The sequence below is a fragment of the Zootoca vivipara genome, chromosome 13 (assembly GCF_965207765.1).
Source record: "Zootoca vivipara chromosome 13, rZooViv2.hap1.1, whole genome shotgun sequence".
Classification (NCBI taxonomy): Eukaryota; Metazoa; Chordata; class Lepidosauria; order Squamata; family Lacertidae; genus Zootoca; species Zootoca vivipara.
Window position 1 is genome coordinate 5,907,041 of NC_142596.1, and position 24,371 is coordinate 5,931,411.

The following is a 24,371-nucleotide window of genomic DNA, read 5'->3' on the forward strand; positions in this document are numbered from 1 at the left end:
CTTAAGATTTGGCTGTGTTCTTCTCTTGGCCTTCTGCAGCCAAGCTGGGGAAGTGACTGTTCACATATGCCTTCTTGAAATCTGCCTCATTCTTAAGCTACATCCCATTTTATCTGAAAGATTAACTTGGGTGAGATACAGAAAAGTACCCATAGTCTGCATTTTTCAGTATTCATTGCTGCAATGTCCATTGTCAAGGAAAGCTGGATTCTCTACCCTGTGTAAATTGCGCATATTAGCACTTCTGTCCAATTTTACATTTGTTTTTACTCTTTTGAATAAAAGCACAGTGATTCTGGAGGACGGGAACAAGGAACGCAACAGGACAATGAAACACCACTGCTGACTTCTGGTCTAGAGTGTTCAGGCATTTATTTAATTTTAACATTTTATATACTGCCAATAACAAGCTCTTTGGGCAGCTTAGAATTTTAAAAAGTACAATCAAAGCATAAAAATAGAAATACAGCATCAAATTTTAAGTTATATAGTATAACAGCAAAGGCATTGTTCAAACTTTTGAACAAATTTTAACCATGAACACTAGAAAGTTGAGCTTAAAGTTAAATGAAAATTAGCTCTCAGGAATGTGAACTATCTAATCAGTATCCTGTTCTCTCATTTGTCTGTACTTCTTTGATACCATGGCATGTACAGCCTTACCCTGATTGCCATTTTTTTCAGAAATTAAAAAATATATAACACGTTTCCATTGGATGACATTCAAGCAGGCTATCAACAATAAAACAAGCAACAGCAAAATAGTGCTAACAGTCAATACAAACAGCAATTTAATTACACCATCTCACATTCCTTTAAAGTGCTGGGTTTTTGCTGTTTGTGTGTTTAAAACTAGTCAGGTGAACACCTGTAGGCGCTATTGTAAAAACCAGAACCTGTCTTGTGTTCCACTTCTTCTGCAGCCATCTGGATTTTATATAGGAAATGATGTAGGTGGGCCACTTTGTGTGGAAGGAGATGGTTTTTAAAGAGCTCCTACTTGCAAATGTTTAGGGCCTAATTGTGTTACGGAAAAAGCGATCCACCTGTTTTCATTCAGGCCCAAGTTCTTGCATACCAGTATGCTGCTTGTAAACAGTGTAAAATACCTATGTAACATCCAGGGAGGGAAACATGTATTCTATACACTTGGCCATTTTAATTCTTAAATGCCACTGGGGTAGCCCTCTTGGACAGCTGCAATAAAAAGTGTCCTGTGATACAGACATCTGCCCACATCAGAGGCATGTCAGGTTTGTGTCCATTTATTCTTAAAAATTATTCCATGAAACAAGTGTGTTCTAACTTTCAAATAACCCCACATTTGGCATGTTTAGCTGTGACCTCTGCTCTTTACAAAAACCAGCAAACACTGTGTTAACCATATCTTCTTCAGTTGCACAATAAAGGGGCTATCAAATTTAAGGCAAGTAATATAGCTGTTGAAGTGCTTACATATTTAAAATAAAATTCATCAACTCCAGCATCTTTCCCATAATGGCAAGCTCACAGGAAGGCAGTGGCCCTTTCCAGTAGCTGAAACATTGCCTCTGCCCCTGAACGTTTGTTATATCCTGTATAAATTGGTTTGGATCCATTCTTAAACCCTTCTAAGATGACAGACATTACCACACATCTTGTGGCAGCAAACACTATAAAGCAGCCTTCCCCAATAATTATAGACACCACCTCCTACATTGTGAATAGTCTGAGAGCACCAGGTTGGTGATGTCTGTAATTATGTTATTGAGACATTAAGGGAAGGTTAAATTTCCTGCTAAGTGATCCAAGTTTCAACACAATATATATGTATACACACACATCCCTACTGCTTTCTGTACCACATCCATAATTTTAGAAACCTGTTATGAGCCTTATTTACTATTTCTCAACAACAGTTTTGGTAAAGGTAAAGGACCTCTGGACAGTTAAGTCCAGTCAAAAGCGGCTATGGGGTGCGACACTTATCTCGCTTTCAGGCTGAGGGAGCTGACATTTGTCCACAGACAGCTTTCCAGGTCAGACTAGCAGGACTAAACCACTTCTGGCGCAACGGAACACTATGACTGAAGCCAGAGCGCATGGAAACACTGTTTACCTTCCCGTCGCAGCAGTACCTATTTAGCTTGCTTGTATTTGCGTGCTTTTGAACTGCTAGGTCGGCAGGAGCTCACTCCATCACAGGCATTCGAACCACCGACCTTCTGATTGGCAAACCCAAGCGGCTCAGTGGTTTAGACCACAGTGCCACCCGCACCCCAACCCTTCTAGTGATGGAAAATACAATGGCTCTTCAGTTGTTGGATTCTCTCATCCACAGGAATCACTGCTAGTGGCCAGGGATGAGTAGAGAGGCATAGCTTGCTCACCCCTGCTCTAATAATTTTGGCTGGTATCTGTGCCTACTTCGGTCTTTTGGCATGTCTCTGTCCTTTCAGTGGAATGTGTATCAAGGAAAGCCTACTGATAACTGAATATGAACACAGCATTCAGCACCCTGCAAATTACGGCTTTGCCTTTTCAGAAAAATATTAAGGCTCTTGCCTGACTTTGGGCCAGCAAGGGAAACTGCTTTCAATGAATGTTTCTACATGCTGTAGATGCAGATTTTTCAGCTAGAGATCTATCCCTCTGCTCTGTAACACATGTGGCTATAATTGGGAAATGTAATCCTGAAGGCAGCCCTGTATCGGGAAGTTTTTGATGTTTGACTTTCCCCCCTTTTTTGCTGTAAGCCTTCCAGAGAAGCTGGGGAAACCCAGCCAGATGGGCGGGGTATAAATAATAAAATAATTATTATCCTGCACCTGCTGGCAGCTACCTAAAACTAGAGCTGGATTGCATGATGGACAAGGTCTTGTTTATGGCTGCAAAGTGCTCATTACAAATTGCCTGTAAAAGAAGCTTGATTGCTTTTGAAGCTAAAGCAGCCACCCCTTGAAGCTACCCTTGAGATCATGGGATTGACATTGTTCCACAGGTGTCTCTGACCTTGTTTGTGTAGGTTCTCTTTGGTTTTTAATAGTTCCATTGTGGAGGATGTTGGCTGAAGCAATAAAACACAATTAGCAGGATGCTACAGTACAAGTTCAGCAAACCAGACTGTCCCCCTATGGGTTTTGTTCTTTGCTTAAATACTCCATGAGTCATTTCAGCAGTTGAATCAATTTTTATTACATGAGGAAGTCACTTTTAAGACTATTAAAAATTATAAATATATATATTTAAAAATTAGAAAGAAAACAGTGAGAATGCCAACAGTTGTCAGCTCAATACATCTTGACAAGATCCAACAGAAAACAGCTAGCTGCTGATCACAGTGTAAATCCATGCAAAGTATCTGATCAACTAGAAGCCAGCCTGTGGCTGAGATATGTGGGTTGGAATCTAAAGAATGACAGAAGCCAGGAAGTGCTGCTGTATTTGCTGCCTGAAGGTTGCACATACATGTATTTGTGTGTTTACGGAGTAAGACAGATACCGCCCCCTGCAACACACTAACTGAGCAAGCCATATGGGAAACCAGCTTTCAGTGGTTCTACCCCACGCAGTGGGAGCTTGTGTTTCTGAATACTGTCATTGCAGGCAGAGCTGAACTTGTGTGTTATTTCCCAGCCAGTAATAAAGAGAAAAATCCATACGATTGGCCCCAGCCACAATGGTTGCACAACATTCACTCCCGCTCTACAGCCATAAGCCAAAAACAAAAAGAAACAGCTGCAGTGAAAGAGAACTAAGACATTCTAATTGTTAAAGGATGCCATTTAAGACAACTGTCATGATTTTTTTCAAAAGCAACGTCTTACACATAAGAGCCTTTTACAAAATTATAAAAGTATTTGGCAGTGCTTTAAGTGGTGACATTGATGAATCTCTGCATTTATAACATCAATTACATAGCCACAGCAAAAAAGAAAAGATCCTACACTCCTGCTCTACATTATTAAGCTTTGATAAGGCAAAAGCTTGTGTTCATTAAGGGCCTTAAGTCTTTCCACACCATTCACTCTCTATATAATCAAGTCTTCTGGAAGTGATGTGATGTTTTGTTTTTAAGAGGCAGCAGAAGGGAAATACATGACAAGCATGTGTTTTTGTGTTAAACTTGTTTTTGCTTGCAAGTTAAAAGCCCAGGCTAAGTCTCTGCAGGAATGATCAGGAACCCCATCAATGGCAGCAACCTTATGGAGAGGTATGCAGCCTTGAGCACCAACAACACAGCATGGCCCCTATTACTATGCCCACCAGCTACTCACAAATACAGGCAAATAGACCTGGGACTAAAAATTGGGCTGTTATGGCTAGAAGACATAGATACTCGATCTTTCCTCTCAGCAGCTTCAAAGAGGCTACTATAAGGCTTTCAGAACACAACCACACAAGTCTGCCAAAAACCTAAATGGTAAGGTCATGCTGTTAGGGCAAATCCACATCTTTAAAAGGTTCTGCATGCTGCACCAAAGTATGAGATTGTCAACTTAAGGCCAGGCATGACCTCAGAGCTAGCCCTCCTAGAAACTACCTCTTGCCTAATGGGATGAAGTCATAGCTTATTGCACACAGCAGGCCCTCCATCTGCTGGAGCTTTCTGACTCCACAACACCAGCCACATCATAGAAATCTAACTTTCTTGATATTCAGATAAAAGCAAGAGAGCCATACCCTACTGTAAATGAAGAGGGAACAATGATAGGAGCATCAGGCATTTCTTTCACTATGACTGACTATTGCAATTGCCAATGAAAAAACATACTGGAAATTGTACAAATGTACACTTAATGTAAACACCTTAGCATTTTTTCTGCAGAAAGAAAAGCCTTGATACAGCTTTGTGCTAACGTTTGTGTTAAAATTTCAACCATAATGTAAGATGACACTATTGTCTAACAGAGGGTTAGGGTAATGTGCATATGTGAAATAAGATACTTTGAAGTAGTACAAGAAGAGATACTCTTTACATTTAAAATGTTATGCAATACAAGGGTAAATTCAATTCTGAATAAAGCCATTCTGTTTGTTCCATGTTTGTTCTCAAATTTGCCAGAAATGTTTACCTTTCAGACCAATGGTTGAAGGCCAATTTTAGACTTAATCTAAAACACTCTGTCAAGCAGTAGGCATCTCTCATGGAAATGACTTTGGCTAGAACCAACTTCAGGACATGGCCTCCCCCTCATCTGAGACTTAAGGTATTTTGGTGCTGCTGCAAAATGGAAGTTAGAAACAGGGTACCTAACTATATAAACTTTATTCGCATTAGCCGACGGCCATAGCAACATAAAACAGGCAATATCATTATGGTACCTGACTATTAGACTGGACTCTGCTCCTAGAGGAACTTTGGGGGGGGAGTATCCAACCCTCCCATTTCAATGGTACTTTGTTACCAACCACCTCAGTAGAAAGATTGCCACACTGAATGTTAGGCAGGGATGAGGTTTGTCTTTAGATGCAATTATCCAGGCTTTGTGATTGTAGCAAGTAGCCTCTACAGACTGAAATATAAAGTTATCAAAAGGATGAAGGCCAATGCCTCCCTGGTGAGGATGGCCTGGAATTTCCTCCCTCTGACAGTAACATTCAATACCCCACATCAGCAACTTATCAGTACTATGAGAAGTGTTAAGTGTTTACAACCAAGTATCTTTTCCAAATATTCAAAGCTTCTTCCCTCCATAACTGCCTTGTAAGTCCCACCAAAATCCAGGATATTTGTTCGCATATGCAGTTAGGAGCACAGCCCCAGGGCGTAGTGGAACAATTCTTCATACTCTGGAAGTGTGCTTTAGAGCTGCATGGACATGATACAGATTATCTACCTACAGTACACTTGATAAGGCATATAATCACACACATCCTCATATTACTCATCCAAGGTACTTTGGGTGAGGGGGGGAGAGGCAAGTATCAAGAAATTTTAATTCCACAGATTACAGCACATCAGATTTCCCTTCCAGTCACCTACTCCTGCACAGAGGAGATCAATAAATAATAGAACAGCTTTGGTCTCACTCATCTGTACTGAAGAGAAAAGGGCCAAGTACAATGGTGAGCTTGACTTAAATATGGTACAAGCCTCCATTTCTCTTGCCATTTCTGAGTAATCTTAACCAATACTTTTCAGACCCAAGTCTCACCTAGGTTGAAGACAGCTCAGGGGACACCTGCCCATAAACCAATAAAACAGGTGAGCTACAGGCTGCAAGATGCCCAGAAGCCTGAAAGATTGCTTTCACACCATAAATGGTCCTCTTCTGGCAACTGATGTACAGACCTCTGGCAGAAGCCCAATATGAGAACCACTTAACTCCTTTCATCACTGAGACAAGCAGATTTACTAACAAATATTTTGAGTTAGTTATGTTCCAACTAGCCAAAACCTGTGGCAGTGTGGACTCCCCCTCCACAAAGGTGGTTATTTTCTCACAATGCATTGAAAGCAGAGGCAGCCTCATTCAAATCCCTCTGAAAGAGAGCGTGCATGACTTCAATGGTCTTGGGGGCACCATCCTCTGTGGGGCTATCAGGCACAGGCGGCATGTGGAGCTTGGAGTCCTTAGAATTCCTTGTTTGTGTTTCAAGGATATGTGCTTGGGTCCAGGTAAGGCCCCCCCTCCTGTTATAGAATGGCACAGCTGTTCTTCTCTTTCTCTCGCTCTTTTTCTTTCTCCCGAGGTTCTTTTCTTTTCCGCTCACTACTCCCAGATTGTCTTCCAGTTGATGGAGACGCAGCTTCTTGCACTTGCTATCAATAGGAAAGGGAAGGGGGAAAGGCAGCTTATTTATTTGAAGTATTTTCATCCACTGCTCAGGCAAAGAAAGGCTCCGAGCAGATCAGCCAGGCATCATTTATGCTTAGAAACACTCATTAAGGCCAACTAAGATATACTATCCACATTGGGCCAAGCACTGCTGAACATCGAATGGTGACCAGCCAGCCAAGTTCATCACTGGAGGGCGGCCAAGTGTACTGTCCCCAACTACTCCCCACCCCATTAGGAATTTTCACATTTCCTTTTCTGGAAGATGGAGGCCCACCACTCACTTCACTCCGTGTGAACTTGTTGCAAAGAAAGTGATTATTGTGCCACCATAAAGACAAAGAAAGATAGCCTAACAACGTTGTGTTCCATTCCTAGGAAAGGTGGCTTGTCAGTTTCAGGCAGGCCTTCATGAAGCAGATTATCTAGATCCATTTCATGAAGTTGCCTGTACTCTTTTGTCTGTTGCCTCACATATTTGTTTGCAGCACCATTGCCACACCTGTGAGCTATTTGCTGAGTTTCTGTGGGATAAATGGCTCTTAGTAGTTTGTATGGAACTGCACAAGTGAGCTTTTTTTTGTTCTGTTTTGTAATTCACAAATGTAATCTTAACTATTTTCTAATTGTATTTTCACAGAATGCAGGTTTGATTTTACACTATTATTTTTATTAATTACTTTAATAAATCTTCCTTTTTCAACCCTGATGTAACTTTTTTGGAAGCCTTATTACTGAATCCAGTTTTCATAGCTACTGAACAGTTTTTGTGGACCAGAGGTACAAGAACAGACGGTCTGGTTTTTTGCTCTTGTCCCAGTGTATTTCAGGCAATATCTGGTAATGTTCTGCGAGTTTCCTGGTCCAGCCTAGTTGAACCAGTGTCACGGTGGCAGCTGTACTACCTTGCAGGGTTGGTTTTTCAACTGTGGTTGCTTGGCACCTGCTAAACCAACAAGGGCTAGTTCCCAGGGTTTTAGGAGTCCAGTGCTTGACACCAACTATAAAAAATAGTACCTTAATCCCTCAAGATGGTACCAAACACCCCATGTTAAAGTCCATGTCATTGAAAGAAAATATGCCAATAGATGAAAAGGGAGGGGAAGCATTAGTTTACATCAGGTTACCTCAATAGATATGTGATCAGTGTCAGATAGCAGGCTAAAATAGGAATATATTGGTGTATAACATGCAGAAGACAGACCAATCCTCAGCCTCTAAGAAACAATTTCATCCATAAGTGAAATCTAAAAAATAAAAATTTCCCTCGCATTATTTACAGATTTTGCACTGTGTGTTCTGCATTTGTTCCATAATCATGTATGTTTTCCAAGGTGTGAAACCTATAGCTACCAACTGAATTTTACATATTGTCAATTATTTTTGATGTAATTAAGGATTTACTTATTTTTTATTGAAAGCTACTCATTGCCAGCAGCCAACATGGCTGACCATTTTACCAGGGTCACAGGCTATTCACCATAGCTACCACCCCTTCAGGCCTATGCAGGCATGCCAGGCTCCCCCACACACATTGTGGAAGCCTGGAACATGCGATGTCACACCGTGGGAGGAGGCCTGACGCAGCCTGACGCGCCCAACAGGGCTTGACGTGACTGCAGTGCGCTCTGTCGGGCCCTCCCACCACTGCAATGGACTCCAGTGGAGCCCGCCACTGCAGTGGGAGGGCCCAACAGAGCCTGTTGCAGCCGCAGCACATCCCATTGGGCCCTTCAGAGGGTGCAACAGGCCCCATTTACTCCCAAGGGAGAAAACAAACTCTGAGTGTCCACTGATTTGTGATGTGTGCATTTGCTGGGGAAAATTGCAAATGGGCCTTGGGGATACAGGCTCTAGCAACTCACTTTTATGCCTAAGAATGGCAGGAAGGCCTCTCAAAGCAGACCCTAATGTAAGTTCTAAGGACTTCTGCCCCAGATGGAGCCATACCTCATATCAGCTCCTCATATCAGCTGTCCAGCTGCAGAATTCTTTGGATAAATTTTTACCTCGCTTTTCAGCATTACACTTCCAGAACAGTTGACAGTTAAAGTCATATCACTGGTCCAGTGAATTCAGTATTGTCTACAACAAATGGCAGGGTCTCTTTCCCTGCACTACTTTACCAGTTCTGTCGCTGAGCTACAGCCCCAATCAACCCAACAGGAAATGCTTCCATGCAAGCATGCAGAAGACAGGACTATGAGGAAAGTTGCTGGCAGAATACAAGGGCTATCAGGAGACAAATTTCCGTACCTGAACCTGAGCAGCGGTGGCAGCAGCGGTGGCAGCAGCAGCTTGCTCCTGCTCCTGATAGTACTGAGAAGCCCGTCTGTCCTCCTCTTCCTGAAGTTTCTTGGCAAGTTCAAGGTCACTGATTCCTTCTGGTATCTGCTCCCAATTAATGTCTTGGCTTTGCTGCTCTTGTTGCAAGGACAACGCCATCAGATAATCCTATTATGTAAATCCATGGTGAACACTGCTTTAGTTGGCACAATACAATCAACCAGTGAGATTGTATCCACCATACAAATTTTCAGCTTTCCTCCATACACAAAAGAAATATCACTTTCAGCAGCTGCATGAAAGCTGGTGTGTGAAGCCTCCTTCCACAATGAACTGGGTAAGAAATTGCTGGGCACCATGCAGCCCTGACTTGGTTACAAGTTGTAATTGCTGGATCACGGCAGCAGCTTTTAGTGTACAGAATCTAGCAGGCTTTTTGTCCACCCTCAACTCATGCTTCCAGATATCATGGACAAAAGGCATCCCTCAGATACCTCCTGCCTGCCCTCAAGATCTCAAGGACGGAGAATGATATTTCGAATAATCCAATGTCCTTATAGATGTCTTTAAAAGGGCATTAGACAAAGTCATGGATAGGATTATCAATGGCTAAATGTTACTGCATGCCTCTGAGTATCACCAAATGTTGGAAAACGGAAGTGCAAAGGACTGTTGCCCTCTTCATGGGCTTCCCAGGGGCATCAGGTTCGCTGTTGTGGGGAACAGGATACTGGAATAGGCAGGGCTTTCCGTCTCATTCAGCATGACTACTGAGGTTCTTAAGAAACGTAATGTCATGCTACATGACTACATAATTGAAGCAGACATTGAGTTCTGCCTAGTTTATTCTGCTTTCGGAGAATCAGGAGGGAAAAGGAGGCTGACACAAGGCACGATTTACATACGGCGCTAGTGGGGAAACTGCATCCATCCCAAGTACTGAAAAAGCAAAGCAAATCTACCTGATCTATCTGATCTTGCTGTCCTCTGTATACTGTTTCTGGATCAGATGGAGGTCGTAGATGGAATTCAGAATCACAGAAGTTTCCATCCCCATCTACATTGTGTAAGCTCTCCCAAACAACTTTGTCTTCTGTAAGGAAACCCTGATCTGTCACCAGGAGATAAAGCTGGCCCTAAATGAAAAGGAAATTCTTTTACACATGTGTTGTTGGAAACTAATTTGGATAGGGGAGGGAGCACTGATTCCTGCTAATACCATGCGACTATTTCGTGCATTATTATACCTCCTCCAGAAGCGCAGCTTGCCATAAGTTGTTGGATTCCAACTCCCATCAGCATGGCCAATGGCCAGAGATGATGGGAGTTGTATAGTTTTACAACTGGAGGGTTGCAGGTTCCCCACACTATAGTCTCTGAATGCACCCAGCAGAGGTTCAAGGAGACATGGCACTAACAGTGTGCAGATGTAGGAATCAACTTAATTCATTGGCTGTACATTTTGATACATAAGATTCTAGTAAAAGAAGGCTGATCATCAAGTCACAGCTACAACCCTAGAGAGAAGTACTAAAACTGAACTACTTGAGCATACATGTATGTGGAGTTTGAAAATATGCCAAAGGAAACACATTTAGAGGCCAACAGGCATTCCTCAATAGGAAAAGATCTGGGATGCCAGCATAGTCAATGACATGGGACAATGGGACTAGTAGTTAACATCTTGAAGGCCACAGGATCCTTATCCCTGTTCTCGGGCAAAGCAGCTACATGACACTTTAGGGGCAAATGGACATCAACTAGAAGCAGGCCACAAACTCATGAGCTTCATTAGTTAACAAGCTCAAATAAAATACAGAAACTGTTCACAGCCATATACCTTATGTTTGGTCATGGTGCTAAAGTGGTTGTTTCTAAAGAACACACATAGTTCTCCTTCTTGAACAGTGGAAGTCAACTCACATAACCCATGGTAGGTCAACTGAGTGGCTGTGTTGTTTAGGAACTGTTCTGCTATGGAACCTGCGAAGAAAGGTGGGTTACTGCAATTTAAAAATACAATATTAAAATCAGTTTAAAACAATTACAGTCAAGAAAATATGGTAGGTACACACACACACACACACACACACACACACACACACACAGTCAAAGGCCTGTGTAAAAAGGTGCTTCTTCAGCATATGGCTATGGATAAAACTATACAATGCCAGAGACACCTCTTATAAACTGCCACAGAAAAGACCCTCTCCCAGGCCACCCACCCACCCAAAAATTATGAAGAGTAGTGGAAATACCAAGGGGAACCCCTCTGTTTATCTTCAGTACAGACTCTTGGGTATTAAGAAGGCATATTTCAGATATTTGGGGCCTAAACCTGCTGTACTGTAGTACCCAGCTAAGCATGACATTTATCTGAAAATTGGAGTGTTAGCTTAGAACCGCATGGAGGACAAGACAATTCTAGCGTAAGACAGCTCAGTTAAGGATGGTTTGCTGATAAAAGAAAAAGGAATTAAATTACTACAAAGCCTGTAAGACTCAAATGAGATGAAGAGTTTGATCGTGAAGCAGAGTTACAGGCTTGCTTCTAGGTTAAGTGGCCACTGGATTGCAGTCACAGACTATTCAATGCTAGTCCGACTCAGAGCACACCCATTTAAGTTATTGGACATTACTAACTTAGGTTCATTAATCTCAGTGGGTCTACTCTGAGCAGGACTTAGTTGAATTCTACTCAATAGGTCTATCCTTAAAATCAGTGATTTCCCCACTAATACTCCTCATTCATGCATGTGACCAAGACGGCTTTATAATTGTGGAAGCTGCGAAACAACCGGGTGGGGCCACTGCCTTCATGCTCTGCTTGTGGGCCTCCCAGAGACATTCAGTTAGTTACTATGGGAAACAGGATGCTTGGTTGGATGGGCCTTTAGTCTGCCCCAGCAGGGTCCTTAAGTTCTTATGGATTCTATTCATGTCAGCTACATGGAATTTCCTTACTCAGAGGAGGTAAATGCCTTCCAATACCAGTTGCTGAAGAATGACAGCATTGTCTTAAAGCTTCTGGCTGGTCCGTGTTTGAAAAAGGATGATGGATTAGTTGGACATTTGATATGATCAAATAGTGTTTTTCTGACATTCTTAAGCAATTCACCCACCTTCATCAACAAGCTTAGTGTTGTCTGACTGCTTACAACAAATTATTTTCTCCACCAGCTGATTGTAGCTGCAGTTACCAACTGCTTTCACAATGTCAGCAGCCTGTAGGGGAAAGAAAAGGTACACCAAGCTTGACCGATATTTTGTGTCTATTATGAGAAAGACAAGTTAATGCTACCGCTAGTTAAACACTACCTTTTTTTAAAAGAGCTATAAACAACTCTAAGCACAGACACACTACTGTGGTGGCACACACAGGTGGAATGATATAACGTTGTAATTTCCAGTACACAATGATGACTAAAACAATATGCAACTGCCCATCCACCAATATCATTCTTTGCATTATTCTTTCTTAGGAAGAGAGCTGGGTGACTACTGGAAAGGTTTTTGCTGTGGTAGCACCCACAGTCTGCAATTCCTCAAATCCACATTTTGGACCTTCCATACTATTTCTTAGGTACAAGAAGGCCACTGTACTGATGCACTTTTAGTGGTGTTTAGGATCTGTAATAAATTTAGTTACTTTATTTATCTTTGTGTTTATCTCTTGTAGCTTTTAAATGTTTACTTAAGTTTTTATCTGGACTTGTTTTGCAGGCCACCTTCTGAACTGGGGACTAATTCCATAAACCACACCCATAGGCTTAACACATCCCCTCTCCTTGCTTACCTGGGGATCTACTAGCCATCCATGGTATAATGGAATATCAAGAAGGTCAAACACTATGCATTCAGGTGTGTACTCAAACACTCGTACACCAGTGAACCTCACATTCACATCAAGACCTGTCTGAAGCTTATGCAAGATTGCCATTGCATCACTCATATTCTGCCAAAAAAAGGAAAACTTAACTGTTTGCATCAGTCAACACACAGTACCAGTATTAGTAACAGTATTTTAAAAGCAGATTACAGAAAAAATCTGAAGCTGCCAACTTCTTAATGCTTTATGAACTCAGTGGGAAGTATAAAAAATGTCATTTACAGTAGAACAAGACTTGAACAATAATCAGATTATAACCTCATTTACCAATATGTTAAAACATTACCAAAGGACATTAAGTGTCCAGTTCTTATAACCATAGCTTCTGAGAGCAATAATATCCAGGAACTTTTAACAAATAAATAACATTTAACCCAATTTACTGATTCATATTGAAATCTACCAAGGGTTAGCAAATGCCCATCATTAAGAAATTAACTGCTTCATGTTTTTCAGGAAAATCAGGAATTTCTCAACTCACTGCAAATTTCTTATTGGTAATTTATTCTCCTCAAGTTTTTTATTACTTAAAAACTCTATGAAAGTAATGGAAAACAAGATTACTAAGCCATCCTATCATTTGTTAACTAGACTTTAGCAGAAAGAGGAACTGTAGGTTAATTCACTAAATAATTTCATCTCACAAACAAGATAAAGAGTGTAGCTCATGTTGCTATATGTAACGCATACTTCTTTTTTTAATGTAGCAGTCTGTCTTCCACTGATTTACTCTTGCTTTTAATATGATTAAACAGAAGCTTTAACTTTACAATATGAATTGGGGGGGGGGGAGATTAAGTTGTTTAATTCACTACTAGAAAATGCCACTTACTCTTAAGAAGAGCTTGTTATTTATTACCTGCTCATAGTTTAAGCGCTGAATTTCAGATATTTCTTTTGGTTTTGCATCAAGGATATAGTCCCCTATAAGAAAACAAAAGATTCTAATTTGAAAGCTGGAACTTTATAATCAAAAGCAGTCTAATCTTGTTAAAGCTTTATTGGTTCTTTCAACGGGGAAAAAATCAGAGGAGAAGATGTGAGAGTGTAAAGATGCAAGAAAATACCCAAAATTAGAGAGCTGCTGCTTACTAGCATGAGTCAGCTTCCTTTCAGGTATGCCCTGAAAGACAATGCTGGAATTTATGAGACAAATCAAGGAGTGTATTTATATGCTGAGTAATCAGTTCCAATAAAATTAGTTTTTCTAAAAACCTATACTTTGACCTGCAAATTTCAACTTTTGTTTCATTCTGGTAACTGGAATGTTCAGCCTTTTGTTATTAAATGGTGTGGTTAGATACAAGAAGAGTTTCCAATACTAGTCCTCCAAAGGTGTGCAAAAGTGATTATTTCTGCCTTGATCAGATCACACCTGGAGTACTGTGTCCAGTTCTGGGCAACACAATTTAAGAAGGTTATTGACAAGCTGGAATGTGTGCAGAGGAGGGTGACCAATACAATAAAGGGTCTGGAAACCAAACCTTCTGAGGAATACTGCAGGGAGCTGGGTAAGACGAGACTGATAGGAGCAAATATAGCCACCTTCAAATATCTTAAAGCAGGCACAGGCAACCTTGGCTCTCCAGATGTTTTGGAACTACAACTCCCATGATCCCTGACCACTGGCCCTGTTAGCTAGGGATCATGGGAGTTGTAGATCCAAAACATCTGGAGAGCCAAGGTTGCCTATGCCTGTCTTAAAGGCTGCCAGAACCAATGGCTTCAAGTTACAATAAAAGAGATTCCATTAAACATCAGGAATAACTTCCTGACAATTAGAGCTCTTTTGACAGTGGAATGGACTCCCTCAGAAGGTGGCAGACTCTTGTTCAGTGGAGACTTTTTAAGCAAAGGTTGGGTGGCCGTCTGTCATGGATGCACTAATTCAGGCATCCCCCAACCTGCGGCCCTCCAGATGTTTTGGCCTACAACTCCCATGATCCCTAGCTAACAGGACCAGTGGTCAGGGATGATGGGAATTGTAGTCCAAAACATCTGGAGGGCCGAAGGTTGGGGATGCCTGCTCTAGTTGATATTCCTGCATTGCAGGGGGTTGGACTAGATGATCCTCAGGATACCTTCCAACTCTACAGTTCTATGGTTCTATGATTAACTCAAACACACACACACACAGAGAGAAATGAAGTGGGGAAAAAGCTAACCTTCATTAGCCTGGGGCCCTCTAGATCAGGCATAGGCAACCTTGGCTCTCCAGATGTTTTGGAACTACAACTCCCATGATCCCTAGATAACAGGGCCAGTGGTCAGGAATCATGGGAGGTGTAGTTCCAAAACATCTGGAGAGCCAAGGTTGCCTATGCCTGCTCTAGATGTTTTGCACTATAAGTCCCATCAACCCCACCCAACCTCAACATGGCTATGCTGGCTGCAGCTGATGAGAGTTGCTCTCCAGATGTTTGGGACTGCACCAGGTTGGTGAAGCCTGGATTAAGCTTTGGCAAGAGAGTCATTATCCCTGAATCATGCTTGCCTGAGCTTTACATTCCCCACTCAACTTTGAGTGGCTTCTTCTTGTTTATACTGTATCAGCTTTAACATCTATTTTAACACTTCAAAGTGTTGTATTCTTCAGTAACATAAAATGTTTTAAATTGTGCATTCAAGATTTTGCTTCCAGCGTATCAAACTTTTGTCACCAATTAGCAACCACAAAAACAAATACTACCTAAAGAGTAACCAATAGGCCCATGGTGCATTCCCTTCCAGCTTTTAGTCTCTTCTCCTCAGACCCCCCAAAGCCCACTGTGCTGCCTTGCAGGACAACAAAGAAGACACTTCTCTTCCTTCTCCAGTACAGAAATACAGTGAACTACTTGAAAGAAGTGTCTGATCTTCCCCTTTTCTGGCAGCTCAGTTCTTCCTTCCACTTCTTTTCCTCCACATTCACCGCATAAGCCAGGAGAGAATGGGTGGCCCCACTTTCTTTTTGCTCTGGACCAGCCTATGGCTAGTATGCAACCCAAAAGGAATTCCCACCCCATCCCATTAAAGGGAGCAGAAAAGGTTCCCTGCCCCTTGCTATAATATTCCTACAGTATACAGTGGTACCTCGACTTACGAACGACTCGACAACCGATTTTTTCGACTTACGAATGGGGGTAATGGCCGCGTGCTTATGAATGTCTCGACATCCGAAAGGAAACCGCGGCGGTTTTAGAAAGGGATTTTTCGACTTACAAATTTTCAGATAGGGTTGCTTCGACTTACGGATTTTTCCGTTTCCAATGCATTCCTATGGGAAATCGCGTTTCCAATGGTGTTTTTCGACTTACAAATTTTTCGACCTACGAAGGTGCCTTCGGAACGGATTAAATTCGTAAGTCGAGGCACCACTGTATATCAATCAGTGTATCCTATATTACTGAGTAGCATCCCTCAAATTTTAGCTGTTAAATTATTCCCTGGAGAGACAACCAAACAAGTCTATAGTATTCTGAAGTAACATACTAATCTTATTTAAAGGCAGAATGAGTCATGGCCCCTGCAAATCCATTCTATGAAATTAAAGTGGAGCCACTGAACTCCCTCTGCAGAATGAACCAATACATTTCAGGACTGCTGGACTGTGGATGCTGCTTCCAGCCTACCCAGTTCCATTTTAACTAAAGAAAAATCTGATTTCCCATAGAAATCATGCCAATTGTAGCAAGTGTTGGAGATACTTTCCTTTTCAAATTTAAAGAGACAAAATCCAAGAACAGAAATAACATTTGCAGTCTTACATCACCCAAACTAACCAAATCAGTGAGAAGGGTAGGTACACATCCCCAGGCCCTCGTTTCCCAACCATTTGCCAAGATCCAAAGTGAAAGGCCAGTGGGAGGGGAGAGAAATAATAGTCCCTAGTTGGCAAAGGTGAGCTAGTTAGGGCCCCAGTAATTAGAGCCTAGGGCTTGCCAATCAGAAGGTCGGCGGTTCGAATCCCCGCGATGGGACGAGCTCCCGTTGCTTGGTCCCAGCTCCTGTCAACCTAGCAGTTCGAAAGCACGTCAAAGTGCAAGTAGATAAATAGGTACCGCTACAGCAGAAAGGTAAACGGCGTTTCCGTGTGCTGCTCTGGTTTGCCAGAATAATAATAAATAATAATAATAATAATATATTTATTTATTTATATCCTGCCCATCTGGCTGGGTTTCCCCAGCCACTCTGGGCGGCTTCCAACAGAAAAATAAAATAAAATAATTGATTAAACATTAAAAGCCTCCCTAAACAGGGCTGCCTTCAGATGTCTTCTAAAAATCTGGTAGCTGTTTTTCTCTTTGACATCTGATGGGAGGGTGTTCCACAGGGCCCTCTGCCTGGTTCCCTGCAACTTGGCTTCTCACAACGAGGGAACCGCCAGAAAGTCCTCGGTACTGGACCTCAGTGTCCGGGCAGAATGATGGGGGTGGAGACGCTCCTTCAGGTATACTGGACTGAGGCCATTTAGGTATACTGGACCACCAAAAAACAGCTTTGTCATGCTGGCCACATGACCTGGAAGCTGTATGCCGGCCCCTCGGCCAATAACACAAGATGAGCGCTGCAACCCCAGAATCAGTCACGAATTGACCGAATGGTCAGAGGTCCCTTTACCTTTTTTTATAGCTTCTAGAGGAGTCCCTCAGTATCCAAGGATCATCTCACTCTAGCATGGGCAGGTTTCTCCAACCCACAAGCTGACTACACCCATGATATTTTAAAGTTAACAACAAGTTCAAGGCTAATTTAAATGTTCAACTACTGCCAAGCAGGCTATCCTGCCGGATTTTAAACAATCCTTGCTTAGGAAGCCAACCCACAATTAACCATTTTTCTCAATACAAATCACACATGCAGTGTTATTAGTACTAACCTAAGTATTCCATCAACTGGTCAGCAGTTATGATTTCCATCATTGGTGGCAGTTTCACCTGTGAGAGAAGAGAATTTAAGCTCAATTATTTTTCTACAGTACTTAAAAGTCAATAAAGGTTTGTAAGAGTTAAATATCCAAATTTGCACTGTAGATGTACAAGAGCCACAGATATTTTTGTTACATGTAGAAATAAGCCTGCCTATCAACTATCACGGACCATATTAAAAATCACCAAGAAGTACAAAGGTCAACTCCCCAAGTGAAAGACACACATTTCTCTGCTGCTTCCAAATTCCTACATCTAGGGAAAGCTGCAGAAGAGATTCTTCTTCTTTTGATGACTTCTCTTTCCATTGATTGTGTTTTTACTACCACAACTTAAGAGTTCCATATACTTCAGAAAAGCAGTATTAGTATTTAGTTGTCCTTGATATTGAAGCACCTCACAAGTTTAGGCTCCAAAATAAGTCCCTTGATGTTTATGTTTCAGTCGACAGAGGTTACTCATTTATATAGAACTATATAAGCATACTGCAAGTGGTGAGCAGCATTAGCACTGCATACCTTTTTTTAATGTGATTGCAAAGAAACATAAATGTCTCCTCAAATGCAGAAGCTACCGAATTCATTCTGCTGTGCAACTTTCAACCATTTATATAAAGTCTGCATCAACACCTGGTACACAATGAGACCTAAAGAGCCTTACCAGACTGGAATAGTGTGTGTCGCTAGGTCACTGTGCAAGTGATATTACAGCAACATATGCATAGGACTGTCTTTCAGGAAGACTTGAATTTCAGTGGGTCTCTTGGTGGAAACAAATCCCTGGGTCACTTAAGATTCTGAATGCTGGCCTACAGATGACATTATCTTAGCTGCTGAACTGCTATGCTTCTCAGAGCTATTAATGTAGCTTTGAACTACTGTTCAAAGCTACATTAACAAAGCTGAGAAGCATAGCGAGGACACAGATTGCAAATGGAATGTTTTAGGCAGCAGTAAGGTTAAAGAAGATGCGTTAGTTGACAAAGTAATTCTCTCTTCCATGGAAACTTTCAAAATGGAGAAGTTAATATTCAACATAAAAGGATGCCATATGTACACATTCCTTTATATGGAGACCATAATTATTTCCATTTCTGTAAGATGCTGCATGCATTTCCAGAATGAGATTTGTTTGGCAAATAGCTTGGTTTCCAAGATGGAACATATCACATTTTGTATGACATTGTTTGTAACAATGTTGTTTGGCAACAGCTCTCTGTTCTGAGAAATAAGCTTGATTTAGGTTTCCAGCACCTTGCAAATAAATATACAGAGCTGAAAGGAATTTGCACACCCTTGCCCCATGCACTAAAAGTCAGTAGGTTCCATGGGTTTGGTATGTTTTCCTACTATACTACACCTGCAACGTTTTGTGCAACACTACCCCAACTAGGCAGGTAACAAATGCATTATTCTTGAAAACAATATCCCAACAGGAAGCCAATGTTCAATAGTTCATGTTTTACTTAATGAGAAAGTGTAGATTCAAAGAAACTATTTGTGTGAGGCTTGTAACAGCACAAACATGAATTTTTTCCCTGCTGGAATTCTACTGCCAAATCCCCAGCAAAACATGTGATTTTTACCACTAGGAAAATAAACCCTTTTCAGATCAACCCAAGTTAATCTAATAGTAGTTGATCAAATTGGAGATAACATGAAAAAATCCTTCCCAAATGAAGAGCTTATCATTTGCTCCCAATTTACCACTCCTTTCAGCATCTTTGGCTAATGGCAACCACAGCCCTTCTCAAAATTAGCTTCTCTCTTGTCCCCAAAATAGTCATACAGTGGTACCTCGGGTTAAGAACTTAATTCGTTCTGGAGGTCTGTTCTTAACCTGAAACTGTTCTTAACCTGAGGTACCACTTTAGCTAATGGGGCCTCCTGCTGCCGCCACGCTGCCCCCGTGCAATTTCTGTTCTCATTCTGAGGCAAAGTTCTTAACCCAAGGTACTATTTCTGGGTTAGCGGAGTCTGTAACCTGAGGTACCACTGTACTAGATTACTTGAGAACACTTTGTACTTGTAAAGCCTCTTCGGACTAAAAGGTAGGATATAAAATAAACGTTAGCTTCCTTCCATACCTAGTCAGCCACCTAGCAAGAATAATACTGTTAGCGTATTCTAATTGGCTGTCAGTGTCTTGGATATTAAGGAAACAGACAAAATTCTTTTAATGGGAGGTCAACCTGGAACCTTCTGTAATCACAACATGGAATCAAAAGCTGAGCTGTGGCTTCTATAGGAGAGGTGAGAAAACAGTAATGGTGTCACCTCACACCTCCCAGCACCAGATTTAGGGTGGTGCAGGTGGTTCCCCGCCACAGAGCACCAAGCCAAGGGAGCACAAATTTGAGGAAATCCATAATTGAGAAGATCCATTTGGGGTGCAAAATGTTGGCCTTGCACAGGTTGCCACATTATGATAGATTACCAAAGTCCATCCCTGTGCCTCCACAGATCTTAGAGCACATTGCTTGCCTTAGACCGAGTCAACCTGTTGGACCACTACCTGCTATTAGCTCCTCCAAGTGGCAGCAACATTCAGAGTCATCATGGCTGGCTACAATTCTGTTGCAGAACACATACATGCTCTTCTGCTTTTAGCTACAGGGGCCATAGTTTATAGATCTCTGTCAGATGAAATTGCCCAGGTCTATAGATGGACAATGGGTTTGACTGTGCCTAAGGCTACTTGCTTCATATGTTCTTTTTTTGGCTTTTTGTCAGTCAGGACTCACAGAAACTGAGTTCTGGCACCTCAGGAATTCAGGAACTATCAGGTGGGTGCCATTGCTATTATTAGAGAAGAAGGGATGTGTTCATGGTGAGTTCCGGCACCTCTTTTCCTAAAAAAAATAGCACTACAGTGGTACCTCGCAAGACGAATTTAATTCGTTCCGCGAGTCAATTCGTTTTGCGAAAAAATCGTCTTGTGAATCACAGTTTCCCATAGGAATGCATTGAAATTTCTTTTTTTGCCCATAGGAACGCATTAATTAAATTTCAATGCATTCCTATGGGAAACCGCGATTCGCAAGACGATTTTTTTGCAAAACAAATTGGTCTTGCGAGTCACCATCAGATCGCAAAACGCATTCGTCTTGCAAAAAATTCGTCTTGCAAGGTACCACTGTAGTTCTTTCCAACATACTGTATGGGCGGGGGGGCTCACCTCAACAGCAAATACAGCTTTGCAAACAAAAGGTTCCACTTTCAGCTTCCTACACCACAGGTTAAAAAGGGTCAGGTGGTGGGAATATTCCCATCATCCCTAGCTAACAGGACCAGTGGGCAGGGATGAAGGGAATTGTAGCCCCAAACATCTGGAGGGCCGGAGTTTGCCTATGCCTGGGCTGGAGAGTAGCTACCAGTCACAGCAAACAATATTGGGCTAGATGGTATAGAATGCATTCACATGTAATGCGGCTTAGGATGAATATGTGTGGGCTCCCGTCCCATGGAGGAGATCACAGCTGCCTTGCTCCCCCTCCCAGTCTTCAGCTCAGTGAGGTGCATGTCACACCTAAGCTAATGGTTGGCCTGCCCTACATATTGTCCAAACCCAGACTTAGGGTGAAGTTTTCTTAATACAACTTTGAGGTTAAGAAGAGAGCTTAACTGAGCCTGGGTTTAGATAACAAGACAAGACAAACCTTGGCTTAGCAGCACACTGCACTGAACTAAGAGAACCAGGGAGAAGCAAAGTGGGTCTGAGCTCCTTTCTGACAGCACACTTGTGCAGTCTCAATAAGCCATAGCTTGGTTAACCATGTGCAAACTAGATCCTATTTAGTATGAGACTGAACCTGGGACTCTCTACCTTCCCAAGACTAACTGTGGAGCTGTAGAAAACTTCCAAAGGAGAGGCACCCTGCCAGGGCTTGCTGCCTGAGGCAAAGTGTGCATACCCCTGCTATGCACAGAATCAATGAGGCAGTGTCATTCCAGGAGCTGCATCGCAGGGTAGGTCCCAGGTTGTGCCTCCAACCTCACAGCATCAGCCTCCTGAAGCGGCTATCTCACCTGCATTCTGCCCATACCCAGAGAGAAATTCAGCTAAGGCAGTTGTGCCAACTCCAGGAGGTCCACTCAGTATCTGTGGGCAGGGTGCCCTGCCCGCTGAATGTTGAGGGGGCATTCTCACTAGCCCGTCTCTGTAATAATTGCCGACAATCTCAAAGGAACATGCCAAAGTGATGTCACGCATGTGCAACCCCCACCCTCCCCCAAAAAATGTTGGGCGCAACTGCACCTCTGCACCTAGGGTGATCCTGGGCATGGCAGACAAGGGAAGACATTCACACACATAACAGAGGAAGCAGCCTTACAAGAGGGATCACGCTCATCCTCTAGCCCAGTGGTTCCCCGGGATGCCACTGCGAAAGTGCTTCCCAGACCTACCTGGAGGTACCTGGGATTGAACCCAAGATCTTATTGAATGCAAAATGCAGGTGCTCTGCCCCTGCCAGCTGGCCCTTCCCCTGAAAGGATAAGGAAAGCTTACAGCCCTCCTGGCCAATTTATCTAGGAAGCTGCCTGTCCCTCGGGAGGATAGCAAGGCGAGCAGCTGGCCTCGCCCTTCTCCCCCAGCCGCGCCACGCACCTTCCAGGCCAGGAGCAGTACGTTCATGATGGCCAGGAGCGGGCAGGGCCCGTTCTCGTTCTGGGTGATAATGGGCGTGTTCTCCTCCTTCCAGCGCACCCATTTGATGTGGTAGACCGACTGACCCGGGAAGCGCTCCTTGGCGCCCGGCGGGAGGAGCAGGAGCGGCGATGGCGAGGCGGAGGATGACGACGAAGAGGAGGCGGCGGCGGCAGCAGCAGTTCCTGCCGCAGCCCCCTTGCTAGGGCTGACTCCATCCTCGTCGTCGTCGTCGTCTTCTCCGCCGGCGACGGGGGCTCTCCTGTGCGTAGCCGCCGCCGCCACCTCCTCGGAGTCGTCGTCGTCGTCCTCACCGCCGCCGTTGAGGTCGGAGATGCTGGCCCCGTCGCAGGACGGCAGGTTGGAGAAGGAGCCGAGCGAGTCGGCCAGGCTCGCGGACTCCTCGCCGCCCGCCGGGCTCAGCGAGCCGGCCCCCGAAACCACGCTGCTGCCTCCGCTGCCTGAGAACGGAGCCGCGGTCGCCTCAGCCTGGGAGGGGCTTTCGGGCGGCGTCGCATCTCGGTCGCTCTCGGCCACCGGCGGCGGCTCTTCCAGGCGGGAAGCGAAAGAGGCGGCTGCCTCTGAGAGGACCGTCGAAGAGCTTCCCGCCCCTCGCTTCTCCTCCTCCCGCGTCTCCTCAGATGCCGCCGCTGCCGCCGCCTCGTCAGGCTCTGAGGCGATTCCCGCCTCTTCCTGAGGGGAGACGCGACTCGCCTCAGGGGCGCCGCCGCCCCGCTCGAGTGCGCCCAGGGGGGCGGGAGGAAGCAAAGCTGGCGGCGGCGGGGGCGGAAGCTCCGCCAGGCCCTCCATTGCCCTCGGCGTACAGCTCCCCTCCCTCTGTCAGCGAGGCGTTTCCGCTACAGGCAGCGGCAGCATGAGCAGCGCCGCCGCCGCCGCCGCGATCGAGACGGCTGCTCCGGGCCCAAGCGGCCTTCGGACGCCATGACAGGCAGAGGCCACGCCCCTTCCCCGCCCTGCCCGGGGGAGGGGCTGGCTGTGCGGGGCGCATGCGGTTTAGTGGGGAGTCCTCTGTTAAGTGTGCTGATGGGGGGGACAGACAGACCCCCCCCCCATATATATACACACACAAGGCCGCAGCTTCAGCCCCCTCTGTTAGAGTTGCTGTAAGTGAGTTCCCTGATCTGGACCTTGTGCAGAGCAAAATAGAAATGAATTTGCTCTCCGCCTCAATAATGAGTGTCAAAGCTTTACTGGAAACAGTCTTAAGGTAGTTACAAATAAAAGTTGCAGAACACAGAGCAACTTGCGATGCTGTCCAACTCTTCTTTGTAATCCTTAATGCAGTTCAAAAGGCTTTCCTCTCTCTGGTCCCAGATCCTAAGCGACTTGCTCGTTAAAACGGTTAACTTCTACTCCTGCTGTTGGCTCCATCCACTGCTTGAGACGCTGAGTTCTGGTTCATCTTAGCTCTGTGAGAGATCTTTGCTAGACTTTCCAGTACTGTAATGAGTCATCAATTAGCATAAATCCTCAAATGGAAACATCTACCCCCTTGTGCTGCATTAGCTAGAGACAAACATGCCTAATGCATACTTATCTTTGCAAAATATTTTCATAGAATCATAGAGCTGGGACCATGGGGATTGGGGAGTGATCTACTCCAACAATGCAGGAATCTTTTCTCCCATGCTGGGTTTGAAACCAATACCTTGAACTTAAGAGTGTGATGCAAACACAATACATACAAGCATAACATTCTATGCACAATAAATTTATATGCCTTATGCCTGCCCCACATTATACCGTAACTGCTTCCTCCCTTTCTGCTTTCTCCATCTGCACTCTTACTTAGATTATAATTCCCGGTTATCCACTGGGTTTCTTATACAGTATAGGCAATACTAACTACCTAAAGTAATG

General features: G+C 43.6%; 1 protein-coding gene across 5 annotated transcripts; it reads right to left on the minus strand.

The window, feature by feature from the left end:
- Positions 1-355: 355 nt before the first annotated feature.
- MINDY2 (MINDY lysine 48 deubiquitinase 2) lies at positions 356-23,444 on the minus strand. 5 transcript variants are annotated; one of them, XR_004693572.3, is made up of 10 exons: positions 22,452-23,444; positions 17,795-17,852; positions 13,769-13,860; positions 12,844-13,002; positions 12,170-12,272; positions 10,888-11,030; positions 10,010-10,183; positions 9,018-9,215; positions 7,889-8,008; positions 6,680-6,745 (listed from the first exon to the last, which is right to left on the minus strand). XR_004693572.3 is itself a non-coding variant. In XM_035131438.3 (9 exons), exons 1-9 carry the CDS (start codon positions 23,298-23,300, stop codon positions 6,620-6,622), a joined length of 1,875 nt encoding a protein of 624 aa, XP_034987329.3. In that variant the 5' UTR covers positions 23,301-23,444; the 3' UTR covers positions 356-6,619. The 5 variants fall into 5 exon arrangements, 4 of the variants coding, with proteins under 4 accessions (XP_034987329.3, XP_034987328.3, XP_088512984.1 ...); XM_035131438.3 differs by lacking the exon at positions 7,889-8,008 and having other exon boundaries at positions 356-6,745; positions 13,796-13,860; XM_035131437.3 differs by lacking the exon at positions 7,889-8,008 and having other exon boundaries at positions 356-6,745.
- Between the last annotated feature and the right edge of the window lie 927 nt (positions 23,445-24,371).

What these genes read in the sequence shown, in the direction of transcription:
- MINDY2 (XM_035131437.3), bottom strand. Translation starts at nt 23,300, where the DNA reads ATGGAGGGCCTGGCGGAGCTTCCGCCCCCGCCGCCGCCAGCTTTGCTT. An exon ending in GCACCATGACCAAACATAAG is followed by an intron (nt 10,184 to 10,887) that starts GTATATGGCTGT and finishes CTTTTCATTTAG; the next exon opens with GGCCAGCTTTATCTCCTGGT. An exon ending in CCACCGCTGCTCAGGTTCAG is followed by an intron (nt 6,746 to 9,017) that starts GTACGGAAATTT and finishes TCCTATTGATAG; the next exon opens with CAAGTGCAAGAAGCTGCGTC.